The sequence below is a fragment of the Drosophila takahashii genome, chromosome 3L, assembly GCF_030179915.1.
Source record: "Drosophila takahashii strain IR98-3 E-12201 chromosome 3L, DtakHiC1v2, whole genome shotgun sequence".
Lineage (NCBI taxonomy): Eukaryota > Metazoa > Arthropoda > Insecta > Diptera > Drosophilidae > Drosophila > Drosophila takahashii.
The window spans coordinates 3,995,057-4,007,649 of record NC_091680.1 but is presented as its reverse complement, the minus strand read 5'-3'; the positions used below and the strand labels follow the sequence as shown (position 1 = coordinate 4,007,649).

Below are 12,593 nucleotides of genomic sequence, written 5' to 3'. Positions count from 1 at the left end.
AAGTGCCGGGGAAGGTCATTTCCTACCAGTCGCTTGCAGTTCTCCATAAAAAAGTGTTATTTACATATTACATCTTAAAGTCTTTAAGTATCAAGATCCATGTTGTTATTATTAGATTGACAAGTAAATAACTATTTAATAAATATAATAATAATAAATAAATATTTTAGCATATTGTTTATTACAACTTATGTATACCAAAGTATTTTATTTAATTTCCATATTATATTATATTTAACAAATTTAATTGTCACTTTTGAAATCTTGTAACTTATTTAGCTTTCATTTAATATAATAAAGTCTGCAAAATAAAAACAAATAAATAAAATACACAATTAAATAAATTGTAAATTCAAACAAATAACTTTTCTTGTCCCGTTATAATCTATTCTGTATTCAAACATTTTTGAATTATATTCTGAAAACTTCCCCTGAGTAAATACAAGTTATTCCAAGGGGGCGTGGCATATCGCATAAAGTGGAAAATGTTTTTGTGTGTGTCTGCAATGGAGATGGCCAAAAGTATTTGCATTACCTTCTTGTTGCCACCGAGTTAAGAACAACAATTGACTGTTGCCGCCGTCGTCGTCCTTGTTCTTGTCCTTGTTTTTGTAGTTGCTGTTTTCGCTCTTCATTTGCAGTGTAAATGTGCGAGGAAAGGCGGGAAAAGCGGGAAAAGGCGGGAAAATGGGAGCTGTGTTTTTCAAGGAAAGATGGCGATGGAGATGAAAACGCGGCTCCTGCAGCTTAGCGTTAATTCCCATGAAACTCAAACGGATGTGCAGAGTGGCACGCACACACACGCACACAGAAACAGATACATATACAAATACACACACACTCACTTAAGGATACCCATACACACGCATAACCAAGGAGAGCATCAAGTGCCATTTCGCATGACTAAGTTGAGCGAAATTAAAAAAGAAATTGCATGAAAACTCACAAACGCACACAACGCCGCCGCCAACTGAATAAAATGAAAAGCTGCCCGCGGAGGAGTCAAAAAAATAAAGAAAGAAAATTCTGAAAAACAGGCGAATGGATAGGAAAGGGAAGAGGAAAACGCCAAAGTGGCGCCTGCAGCTTAAAGTGCAGCAAATTAAATTTTACCCCCGGAAAAGTTTAAGCCACACTTTTCACAGCCTTCCTTCGCCTTCCTCTTCTTTCAGCCGCATTCACAAGTGGCTACACAGCCTCAGAAGTACTTGCACAATTACAGTGAACACTTGGAAAAAGAGAGGACTTATCTAAGAAATGTTAATGCCATTTTGTTGTGCTTATTAATTATAAAGTGTAAAAGTACATTTTGAAATCAGACCATTCATTAAAAAGTTATGAGCAAATAAGGCATTTTCCGCTAGTCACTTTCAAGCGACTGTTTGTAATGCTGCTTGCATATCTCAATCACTCTCACGCTCATTCAACTATGTAAAGAGTATTTTATAGTCGAGGTACGAGCTATATTTCTAGGAATTATAGTTTAAAATCGGAAAATCGGAATTTCCAACATTTTTTGCTCAGTGTATTACGTATCTAGAAAATCGGTCCATAGGTTAACAGGGCTTACAAAAGCCTCGGTGCTGGGACATTGTTTCACGGCTGAGGGACACTTCCGGTTGTAGGCCTTCGAAAGTGGCCGACCTCACACTTTCCACGTTGCAAATGAAACGGCAAAAAAGGCTCCTTGCAATCTCCATGGAAATACGGCCACGTCTCTTGGCCGAAATCGTTGCAACCCATGATATCTTGCTTCTGTGTGTGCTCAGATCTTGAACGGTTTTGGCATTTCTTTTGTCTGTACACCGGCGTTTTTCTCAATTTCATTTATCCAAAATGGTTTTCCCGTGCCTGGGGAAATTCCAATATGCACTCTCCTATCTGCAATAACTCGATGAAAATTCAGAGCATAAATGAAGCAGAAAAATCTAAAAAGCCAGACAAGGTAAATGTAAAAAATCCAGTACCAGTATTGAAATTCCAAAGCATTTTTTCTATAGACTGGCTCTACAATATCTAGGCATTCAAGCTAGAAAATAAGCATAAAAATCAAAAGGCTAATACAAATTTTACAGTAAATCTAAGAAAATGTTTGTTTAAAACCTTTAAACTTACAACTATATTTACAAGATTTTTCTTTATTGCTAATAGCCTTTCTAGGAGTCATTTAAGAGCTCTATTTATTCCCCTTGCTCCAAGTTTGTTTTCGTAGAATTCTGTTAGCATTTATGTCGCACTTTTGGGGCTGGCCCACACAATTGACTAATATTCTTGGCACTGCCGAATGAAGACCTAAAGTCGACATATATTTCCCCAGCACGTGCTCTCGTCCTCCCGACCATTTCGGTCCTTTTCGAGTGGAAGTGGGATCAAAGACAGCTCCTGCATACATATACATACATATTAACTCCATTATGGCCAAGACAATCCAGCTAATAGAGCCGAAACAGAGGAAGAAGGGTCCTTGGGTTGGGTTCTCTTTTCTAATGCGACACCCAATCGGATTTGTCAGCAATGTCCGAATGGGCAGATGGTCGTAGATGTATTCTGTTTGTCCCACTGATTACGCATCAAGTGCCATAGGGAAAAAGACAGCAAACACACAGGGCATAAGCAAATTGTGGACAAATGGTAAAAAAAGGCGAACAGGGCACTCTCTCAGTGAATTCCGGTGGGACAAACAGTAAACAGGAATATTGTTTGCCATTCCTCGCATTGGTCAATATGTGAGCAGGATACTCGGAGCTACGTGGGCAAACACGAAATAACTTGGAACTAAAATACGTCCATATGCAGAATGTGTGGACAGCAGTTGGCGGAAGTAAATATAACTGATTTATTTTTGGTTGCTTCTGCCTGCCTGAACAAAGGAATTTTCCATTTGGATTCAAGGTAGGAAAATTGTTGGATTTCTTACAGGATTAATTTGAGTTCAATGAACTATAAAAACAACTCACAAAAACATTTTCGCTTTGTAAACTATTTTATTGTATTTATTAATTTATTTAAAGTATTATTATAGCATTCAAAGGCTATACAAAAATATTTATAATTTATGTTGTATTTTTGAATTAATTTTAAATATAACATATTAAAGATTTACGAAATACTTCCCCTTTTCAAACAATTTTTCTTTTTTAATTTTAAATTTGTTTAAAATGTAAATATAATATTCCAAAGATTTTTCCCTCTAATAACTTCGCTTTGCATTGTATATTTTCGCACTTAATTTGCTCAACAAGCAAAAGCACCGAAGTGTTAATGAAAATATTTGGCTTTCATTTAACGAGAATCTCGTTTACAGCAATTGCTGCATTTCCTGTGAAGTACTTAATATACGCTGCGTTGCGCATACGCCCAGTGGCTCCCATGCCAAAGGGACTGACAAGTGGAACTCACACACGCATACAAAAACTTGCTCAATTGTGTGCTAGACAAACAAATGTACGGCATTACAAAAAAGATATTTAAGTTTTGGAGTGGGAGTCCTGTGAGTCCTGCATTTCCCACGTGTGCATTCGAGTGCATCTCATTTATCATGCCAGTCTTTGACTCGCCTCTTTGACTTTTCCCCCATTTCCCACGCGAACGAAACCATTTTCCCAGGTAAAACATAAAGGGGAAAAGAGCAAACATTGGAGGTACAGATGCCCTTAATGAGCAGTGGCCGGTGAGTCAACAACTTTTATTTTATTGTCGCTCTAATTGGACAATTAGCAAAGGAGTGAGAAGTGTGAGAAAAAATGTAATAATATAATAAATAAACAGCCAAGAAAGTGTCCTCCCATTTAATTTGGGGTTTCAGGTGTCACTTGAAAAGAAGCACACCAGGAAAAAATTAAAAGCTAAAGTTAATGAATATTAAAATATTTTATAAATCATTCGAAAGTTACCGTAAAGCATTAAAATTATTATTTCAAAATTATTAAAAATGGGAAATTAATTAGCTAAATTTAAAACATTATTAAAATATTTTAGAAATATTTCAGGGCATTTCGAATTTATCCCTGACTATTCCAAATATTTAAGAAATTTATTAAAGCCCAAACTTTAATATAATAAATTGGGCAACTTTATTTGGCAAGTGTTGAGATCCAATATTTCACTCGCCCGGTAATGGGCTTAGAAAAGAAAAGCGAAACACAAACTGGATAACAGCCCGGCCACAATGCATAAAGTATTGTTGTCCTTGGACAAATATAAAACATAATGCGAAAAATAAATGCCTGAAAAAGCGTTGGGAGCGGGATATAAGCAGCTAAAGAATATTCATGTGCCTCAATAAACCGAAAAGAAAAGATGTCCTTTTTGGCGCAAGGCACTAAAGTGAGGCAAGGCAAGGCAAGGATGATAAAAGTGTGGGTGCGGAAAATAAAGAAAAATAAAGAAGGGCAGCAAACAAAGGAAGCGCAAACAGCGAACGTGCATTAAAAATATTGAGAGTCCGGGAGTCCCCGCGAGATGGGAATAAAAGCGAAACTAACAATTAAAGACGCGATTCACTGGCAAGAAAGGCATTTAAAGTGTCTTCTTGTATATGGTATATATTTATATACATAGCCAAACAAATAAAGACAATCGCCGATGGTCGCTTTTCGCTCCGCTGAATGTCCGGCCAAATAAATAAAATTGATTAGAAACGGCAATGGCAGCGGCATCGATGCTCCTTATCTCCCGGCAATTTCATTATTTTAATGCGCCACACGACCATCAAAACTTATGGGCGGAGCAATCTGACTGACAGAACAGGACACTGGGCACAGGACGCAGGACTCGGGACAACGGACATTCGAGTATTGATTGACCGGACTCGGCATCCTGTCAACAGTTTCAGATGGACAACTGTACTACACACCATCAGAAATAAATAGTAAAGAATAGTTACATTTTCCCATAAATTAATCTCAATTTATTATATCAATTTATTATATTATTCAAATAAAAATTGAAATGTATTTTTATTTAAGCAACCTTAACACAAATTTGTATTTTGGACAATTAAAAAAGTGGTTATGGTCCATAAATTACTAATATTTATTGCTATTTAAAAATTATGTATGTGTTAATTATCAAATTAAAATGTGAATGACTAAGAATAGATGTTAATAATATAAAGGAAATTAATTGATTTCATTTTTATTTATATGTTAATAAATAATTGTAATAGCTATAATTAATTTTTTTAAACAAATAAAGTATTGTTTCATATTGATCTTACTCACTCACCTTCATTAAACAAATGTATGCTGCATCTTTGTGTTATTTAATTCAAGCAAAAGATTAATGTTTTCTGTTTTAAAATTTGTTCGTGTGCACATAAATTTTATTCAATGCCTGTGATATTCTGCACTGCCATTTTGAACTGTCACAAATACCAGCCATTTCGGCTGTTAATAAAAAATACGCATTTTTGCCACTGCACACACAGTGATTTTATTCAGCTTTGAGCCCTATTTCTGGCTGACATTCTGCAGCAACAGGAAGTACTGTCCACTTGTCCGGACCATCTGCGAATCAATCAAGTGGAAAGGGGGGCTAAAGGAGGGTCTTCCACCAGGACTCCTCTACTCACCGCCATCAGCGTGGGCAGGGACATTTGCATGAACCAGGACACGTCCAGCCTGAAACCCCGGTTCGTGCGCATCAACATCATGCGGATGAGGTGGCGGAACTCCCGGGACTCCCCGTACCATCGCACCTCGTAGAAGGCCTTGCCAATCTGCTCACTCTGCGGACGGAGAACAGATTAGTCACGCAATTAGACATCAATCAGCGATTGAAGGGAAACGGGAATCCCCTTTACGTCACCCACAGCCGTCGTAAATCGCTGGCCGTTGTAGCAATACACAACTATCTGGTAACCAGATGCAATCAGGTACATGGTCATCCGGATCATGGTAACGCTGCTGTTGCTGCCCTGCAAAGGTGGATGGTTTTCTTTGATTAAGTTTCTTTTGAGGACTATTCCTGGGTTGTCGAAGCCTTACAAAGCCCACGCTCATCTGAAACAAAGCCAATCCCCAGCCGAAGAGGCTCAGCATGAACTGCGAGGAGGTGATGTGCCGGTAACAGTCGTTGACCTCAGCTGAAAAGCTGTAAAAAAGATTAAACGGTTTAGAGGGTATGTGCCGGGTTCAGGAAATAAATCTTCGACTAAAAATGTCAAACATAGCAGATTGAGAACCTTTTTCTTAATGTGATCAAAAAAGTAGAATCACAATCAACTAATAAATAAACGAAATGTAAGATATTAAAAAAATTAGTAAAGAAAATATTTGTAATGGTCTAATTCTTTAATCTGAGATGCCTTTTAATCTTGAATTAAGGTATTTCTAGATTCTAAGCTTTAAAAATTTTAATTAAATGAAAAGTAGTTATGAATTTTTTACACTCACTCCGCCACACGTTGGTACTGATAGATACAGCATCGCAAATACTCAACCCTGCGTTCTCGAGGAACCAATTCGGAAGTAGATAGTTCTATCATTTGATTGAGGGACTTCATTAGACCCACGCTATGAAGGCATAAGACAATGAAAACCCCATCAAAACTAACAGCACCTTTGCCAGAAAATATGGTAAATTAATTTCGGAAAATGTTCATACATTTCCATTAACTCACACATTCCGCAGATGTAAAGAGAACAGGTCTCTAGATACATTTGTATATGGTAGTAGGGAAAACTTAAACCCTTGTCTGCCCAGGCGGGATAAAGTGATGGTAGAGCTAATGGGTTTAAAAATAATTAATATTAAATTAAATTATATATATATATTTTTTTTTTTTTTTTTAAATTATATATTTTATATGCCTTACGTAGCAAAATATCGTAAGATCCCTTGGGCAGTGTGAAATATCGATATAGGTTGCTAGCAAAGGAATTGATAAAGTAGTTAGAGGTAAGGCAAACGCAGCTGCACAAGTAGATAAGAAGTTGTCGACGAGTACTGGCCCAATATCGAACCATTGTGGACTCCACTTGCTCGCGAAGCTTCTTTGTTACAGGTAGATCTATGAAAAAAATGTAATTAATGTGTTAGTCCTAATAAAAATAACTCACCTGACATCCTTGTAAAGATTTCGCACTTTTGAAGTAACTCATGATATCTGGCTCTTCGTAAAAGATCATAGATCTGTTTATGAGCAAAAAGAAAATACCACATCTTTGCTATTGAAGTAAGGAACTGAAAAGCGGTGCTAACGGTCTGAAATGTAATTCTATAATTTGTATAGCTTTATAAGGAATTTAGTAACCTACCTCCACAATTCGGGGAATATCCTGAATATATCGCAGAAACATTTGCCAATGGCCGTAGAGCGAAGCCAAGCTGCTCAGGCTGAGAATAATAGTCCATCTATTTATGGTATAAAGAAGATCCATTATTCCACTAAAATACACCTTAAAAATACTCACATTCTGAGCACCTGACCGCATCGCGAGGGATCCATCAGGTTGAAGCCCACCGTGTAGGAGAGTCGGATCATCTCCCTGATGCTGCGATAGTTGCGCCTCTTCAGCGCGGCCTCCTCTTCCGGTGAGTACATGTCGCCTAATCGACGACTAATTGTGTTAATCGGTCATTTATAGGGACTATATTAGGAGGGCGTGGCCCTTGGAGGGCGGGCTTTAATTAGATGGCTCAGCAGCAGAGGCAGAAAAAAAAAGAAAACCACGCCCCATTACGTGGGAAAAGTTTCACTAAATAATTGAAATACTTTGCGCTGGCAGGAGAAAAAAGGGTGAACGATGTGATTCTCGACATGTCCTGTGGTTAATTAGCCCCACCAATAATTAGATCCACGCCGAGCTCTGACTTTATTATATCCTGTGAAAGCTTAATGGTTTAGCTTTTGGTCTTAAGGACTGAGCTTTTTCGGTTGGCAGGGAAGTTTTCCCAGAAAAGCCAGAAAAGGATGGAATTAAGCTTTATGGTGAAACACTGGGAAAATTGATACTGGGAAAATACTGAGGTGGAGAAAAAGGCTAAATATTCAATAGAAATTATACACAAATGTAGATGTAAAAGTAATTTGGAAAAGTAGGGAAAATGTAGATAGAGTTTTCCTCACAATTAAGAATGCATTCGACCTGACACTTGTTAAATATCTTATCCTAAGAAAGTCATGATAAGCAACAGAGATTGGCGAATATCTTAATGATTTAAGATAAGAATACTTGCTTTTGTTTGCTGTTTTCTTAGATAGTTCCACCATCAATGGAATACCTTCGTTTTATCAATCTAAGTCGGAGGGCTTCTTTATCAGTGGGATGCCTATTTATTGCCCATACTCGCGGTCCAACTTCTTCAGTTTCAGTTTATCTGTGCAGTTAAAAAGATCTCAGCCAGAAGATGATCAACATAAATATATTAGATTTAAATGAAGATTGTCTTCACCATATATTAAAATATCTAAATATTAAAGACCTCGTTAATCTAGCTGAAACCTGCTTAAGTTTTCGACAGATTTTGTTGGAAAGATCTCTATCGCTTTTTCCAGTATTCCATGGAAACGATCCAGATGGCCAAAAGCCAATATTATATTACTCATCGGTTGGCATTAAGCTTTTGAGAATCGTAAGAAATAATGTGAAAACACTGGGAGTTATTCAAGGTCACAGTTACGATAAGGAAGATCTTGGCAATGTTGTAAAGGATTTCCGAGTTCTCACAAAAGCAAAGAACAAAATCGACTTGCGGCATTGCCTGGAGGAAATACCAAAACTAGAGGATATGTTTCGATTTTCTTCTTATAGTAAGTAATATTATAATATGAAACCAAAAATAAATTTTTTTATATTTTATTTCCATTTTCAGCTTGTGACTATTTGAGTGTAAACGTACCATCTTGTATTTGTTACCTTGAGGATTTTTTTAAACTTCTTCCCGATTTACGGGAACTACGACTTTCAGGATTCGCCAAATGCTCCGATTGTGTGGGAACTATTTTGAAATCCTTTCCCAAGTTGGAGGAACTCTGGATCAGGGGAGCCTGCCTCAAACTTCGATCTGATTATGAGTTGATATCACAGATTGGTTCTTTGACTAAACTTTCGCTGAATGTTGGTGGTCCCGACTGCCTTGCACCTTTGGCTAATTTACCTGAACTTCGATCTCTTTATGTGGAGAGCATATTTAGCTATATATCGCCTGGGGAGATTATAGAAATCATACAGAAATGTAAAAAGTTGGAGTTTCTATACTGTTACTATATAAATCATGGACAACAGCCTCATGATTCTATTGGAAATCTCTTCAGAAGTATTAAGTCCATTCGGGATCCTAGTAAACAAAATTCCCTTAAACTGCATACTTATTTGGATCCTCCTTTGTCTCAAGAAAATGTAAGTTTAATCCTTGAATATGATGTACATTTATTTTTAAATATTACTCCTTTAATTTTTTCAGGAAAAGCTCATCGATAAGGCCTACTTCGAATATCGCCGACAGCCCTAAGAAATATATTTTTACCACCCCCTCAATAAAGATAGACGTTAAAGTATTACTCAATGATTTATATATTTTCATGACTTTTCGCTCATATAGATTTAAATACGCTTTAATAAATTTGTATGCTTGTCAACGATTTCCGGTATTCCATTTAGCTGATTTACAATCGTCGTCGTCGTCAAGTCGTCGATCAGACTACATTAAAATGTATGTATCGTTAGGTAAATAATTTAAATATATATTAATAACATCTTGCGTTTGCACGTGTATTTCTTTGCTCTGCTCGTCATTTTACTTAATATATCTCGTTAGTTGTATTTTCAAGTTCAATTCGTTTGCTGCTGGCGTAAATTTGTTTTTGAAAAATATATTTTAAGAACTGAAAAACTGTTGTTTTCGAAAGGGCTCTCTCTTGTATATGAAATAAATATTTACAAAAGTTACAAATACAATTAAAATTATGCAGTGGCGGAATGTGGCCGGTGCTCAGCAAAAAACCGTGTAGATAATCCTAAATGAATTGCTTACAAAATTGTTGTTTTTTGATGCCTCAAGCATTTGTTAATACGTACACATAGTTCTAAAAATGTTTAACTATATTACTTCGAGTTCTTGGCTTTAACATTAGTTATCGAATAGTGTTTGCTGTCGATTAGTTTCAGTTTTTGTGTCAATGCTTGTGTTTTTCTTATCAATTCGAAAAGCGGACGATGAGACATTTTACTATCGTCTCGTAATAAAATTTGTGTGTATTTTTCTTACAGTGTTTCTGTGGATTTTTGGGGGTGTGGGCGTGTGTATCTGTGAGAGGTGCGGGGTGTGTGTGTGTGTGTGTGAGTTGTGATTTTGTGAGTGAGTTCGTATTCCCTTTACTGATATGTTTCTAAGAGGCTAACACTCGCATCCTGGCTCATCGAGGCAACTAAACAGGACAAACCGAAGCCAGTTGGACAGATCGATCGGGAAATACTAGAAATACTAGATATACTAGATCACCGAAAAACCAACGCATACACTGAAATATGGAATGTGGACAAACAACTTGGGTTGCAATAATTGACTAAACACTCTTCGCTCTTCGAACGGGGGAAAAGCCCCTGAAGATTTCCAATTTTATTGCTTACGTATTCGGAGAACGGAGAACTAGGGAACTAAACATCGAGTCAACTGCCTATGGGGTAGATCTAACTAACTGAACTAACTAACATACATCAACACATACATACGCTCCATAACTAACTAACAGTATATAAGGGTGGGTACAATACCTCTTTAAAGGTTTCCAAATCTCGAGAATCTCTGTAGATTTGAATGGAAACTTTACAAAAAGACATTATCCCCACCTCATAATCAATAACAACATCTACATCCAAGCCATCCCTACGAATCCCTACATTTCCACGCAAATTAGATCATATCGGGGGGACCAAGCCAAGCCAAGCTCTATCGATAAGCCCTAAGCCCTACTACACACACGCACATGTACTTATAGATATAGAAACGAACCAACGATTTTTCAACTACTTTTTGACATTTTGACATTATGAATTTGAACGATACGCGAACGATACGAACGATTTACATACAGATATATGCATATGCGGATCTAATTTATAGGGTATCCCCAATCCTCAAGTTTAGCGCGCGCTTGGTTTTGAAAAATAGTTTATATATCGTTTAGCTTTGTATATATATAATGTGTAAATATGCGAGCTGCAATTGCGATGCGTGTATATTCTATATATTTCTTGTATATACTTATAAGTTGCATTCAAAATATGAATATTTCCGTTTCATTTGTTGCTATTTAGGCTTTTCTGGTGATTTCGTCTATATATCTTTTTTTTGTTCGGTTTTTTTCTGTTAGCTGTGTCCTGAAGGCGGTAAATAAAGGTTGCTCTGTACACGAGTGGATTGGGCTCTGCTATTTACACGGTAGCATTACGTTTAGGTTATTATTATTATTATTAGGTATATTTAATAATATTTTCTTTTGTTGTTATGCTTCTTTTGTACGACTTGCGCGGCTAGCTCGGGGTAGCTCTTCCATTTTCCATTATCGATTTCCCTTTTTCCTATTTGTAAAAATACGCAGATCGAATTCCGGGGATCCACCATCTCTAGACTAGGATACTGTTCATTGCTTTTATATAATTCACATTCCATGTTTGCTAACTTTGCTATCACTTTGAGTTTTCCCTTTTGTATGTTTTGTGTGTGTATGAAGGGGTGTGTGTGTGTGTGTTGTGTGTGAGGGTTTCCCTTGGAATAAAAGGTTTGAATTTTTTACATTTTCGGGGCTTGTGTGTGGCTCCCTATTTGCTACGTGCCCTCATTGCCCGCCCTCTTCGCCTCCTCGGCGTCGCGTCCTTGGAGAAGGGCCCTCTGCTCGTCGTTGGCCTCCGCCTCGCCCTCCTCCTCGCGATCCTCCTGGTTGGGCGCCACTTGACTGGGAACTGCCACTTGACTGGGAGCGGCTGCAGTTGGGGGATCTTCTCCAGCTCGACTGCTCACGGGCGATGTGAAGGTCGTCTCCGAGTCTGTGTGGAAGAAGGGAGAATGATTAGTCACTGGGTTATAAAGGAATTTTATCACAACCGATTACACAGGATGAGTGAGAACGATAGCTAATCCATTTTATGTAGAGTTTTTTAACCTGTATATCTTAGGTCTTAAATCCGAGAAGCATTAAATTTTTAGTTTCAACAGATTAAAGGGACTTTTCTTTGGGTTTAAAGACATGCTAAAACTTATTTTATAAATATTTTTAAATGAGATCTCTATTAAGTAGTGAATTAATGTAAAATTCCATTTGATCAACTACAAAAAAATACTATATTAAATTTAATCTATTTTATTAGAATTATTAGTAGATAAATAATATTTTCCTGCATTTCTTTCAATTTGTAATCTTAACATTTTGAAGATCTTCAGCATCATAAAATGGATTAGTTCTTATCGAGGTGCTGAACACAAAGCGGCATGTGGGTGATTATGTGTGTGATGTGTATGAGTGATGTAGGTGATGACTGTGTGAGCTCAACTTCTAAAGCTGTTAACATCGATCTGGCGCTCGGATGAAAATCCCAGCTGGGTGCTATACGAATTCAGGACTTTAGAACGCGTGAGATTTAGGTGCGTAA

At 37.1% G+C, this 12,593-nt stretch overlaps 3 protein-coding genes across 8 annotated transcripts in view; 1 reads left to right on the top strand and 2 right to left on the bottom strand.

The window, feature by feature from the left end:
• Positions 1–5,355: 5,355 nt before the first annotated feature.
• On the bottom strand, positions 5,356–7,546 carry Or63a (Odorant receptor 63a). Its single transcript, XM_017145377.3, has 10 exons — positions 7,416–7,546; positions 7,260–7,356; positions 7,062–7,206; positions 6,818–7,012; positions 6,623–6,727; positions 6,396–6,561; positions 5,988–6,093; positions 5,813–5,917; positions 5,573–5,728; positions 5,356–5,507 (listed from the first exon to the last, which is right to left on the bottom strand). Exons 1-10 carry the CDS (start codon positions 7,544–7,546, stop codon positions 5,451–5,453), a joined length of 1,263 nt encoding a protein of 420 aa, XP_017000866.2. The 3' UTR covers positions 5,356–5,450.
• Positions 7,547–8,322: 776 nt separating this feature from the next.
• LOC108059923 (uncharacterized) lies at positions 8,323–9,705 on the top strand. Its single transcript, XM_017145394.3, has 3 exons — positions 8,323–8,755; positions 8,818–9,344; positions 9,409–9,705. The coding sequence occupies exons 1-3, from the start codon at positions 8,353–8,355 to the stop codon at positions 9,454–9,456; spliced, it is 978 nt and encodes a 325-aa protein (XP_017000883.2). The 5' UTR covers positions 8,323–8,352; the 3' UTR covers positions 9,457–9,705.
• Shab (Shaker cognate b) overlaps positions 9,501–12,593 on the bottom strand; it is a 68,538-nt gene continuing 65,445 nt past the window's right edge. For all 6 annotated transcript variants that reach the window (XM_070214282.1, XM_017145385.3, XM_070214281.1 and 3 more), the window contains one exon: positions 9,501–11,990. In XM_070214282.1, the coding sequence (XP_070070383.1) occupies positions 11,773–11,990 (218 nt within the window). In that variant the 3' untranslated portion in view covers positions 9,501–11,772. The remainder of the gene's footprint in view (positions 11,991–12,593) is intronic.

Excerpts from the sequence above, each read along its gene's own strand:
- Or63a (XM_017145377.3), bottom strand. The coding sequence starts at position 7,546 with ATGTACTCACCGGAAGAGGAGGCCGCGCTGAAGAGGCGCAACTATCGC. Across the intron at positions 7,207-7,259 it reads ATATTCCCCGAATTGTGGAG|ACCGTTAGCACCGCTTTTCA; the intron begins GTAGGTTACTAA and ends ATTACATTTCAG. Across the intron at positions 6,094-6,395 it reads CAGTACCAACGTGTGGCGGA|CTTTTCAGCTGAGGTCAACG; the intron begins GTGAGTGTAAAA and ends TCTTTTTTACAG.
- LOC108059923 (XM_017145394.3), top strand. The coding sequence starts at position 8,353 with ATGATCAACATAAATATATTAGATTTAAATGAAGATTGTCTTCACCAT. Across the intron at positions 8,756-8,817 it reads GTTTCGATTTTCTTCTTATA|CTTGTGACTATTTGAGTGTA; the intron begins GTAAGTAATATT and ends TTCCATTTTCAG. Across the intron at positions 9,345-9,408 it reads CTCCTTTGTCTCAAGAAAAT|GAAAAGCTCATCGATAAGGC; the intron begins GTAAGTTTAATC and ends TAATTTTTTCAG.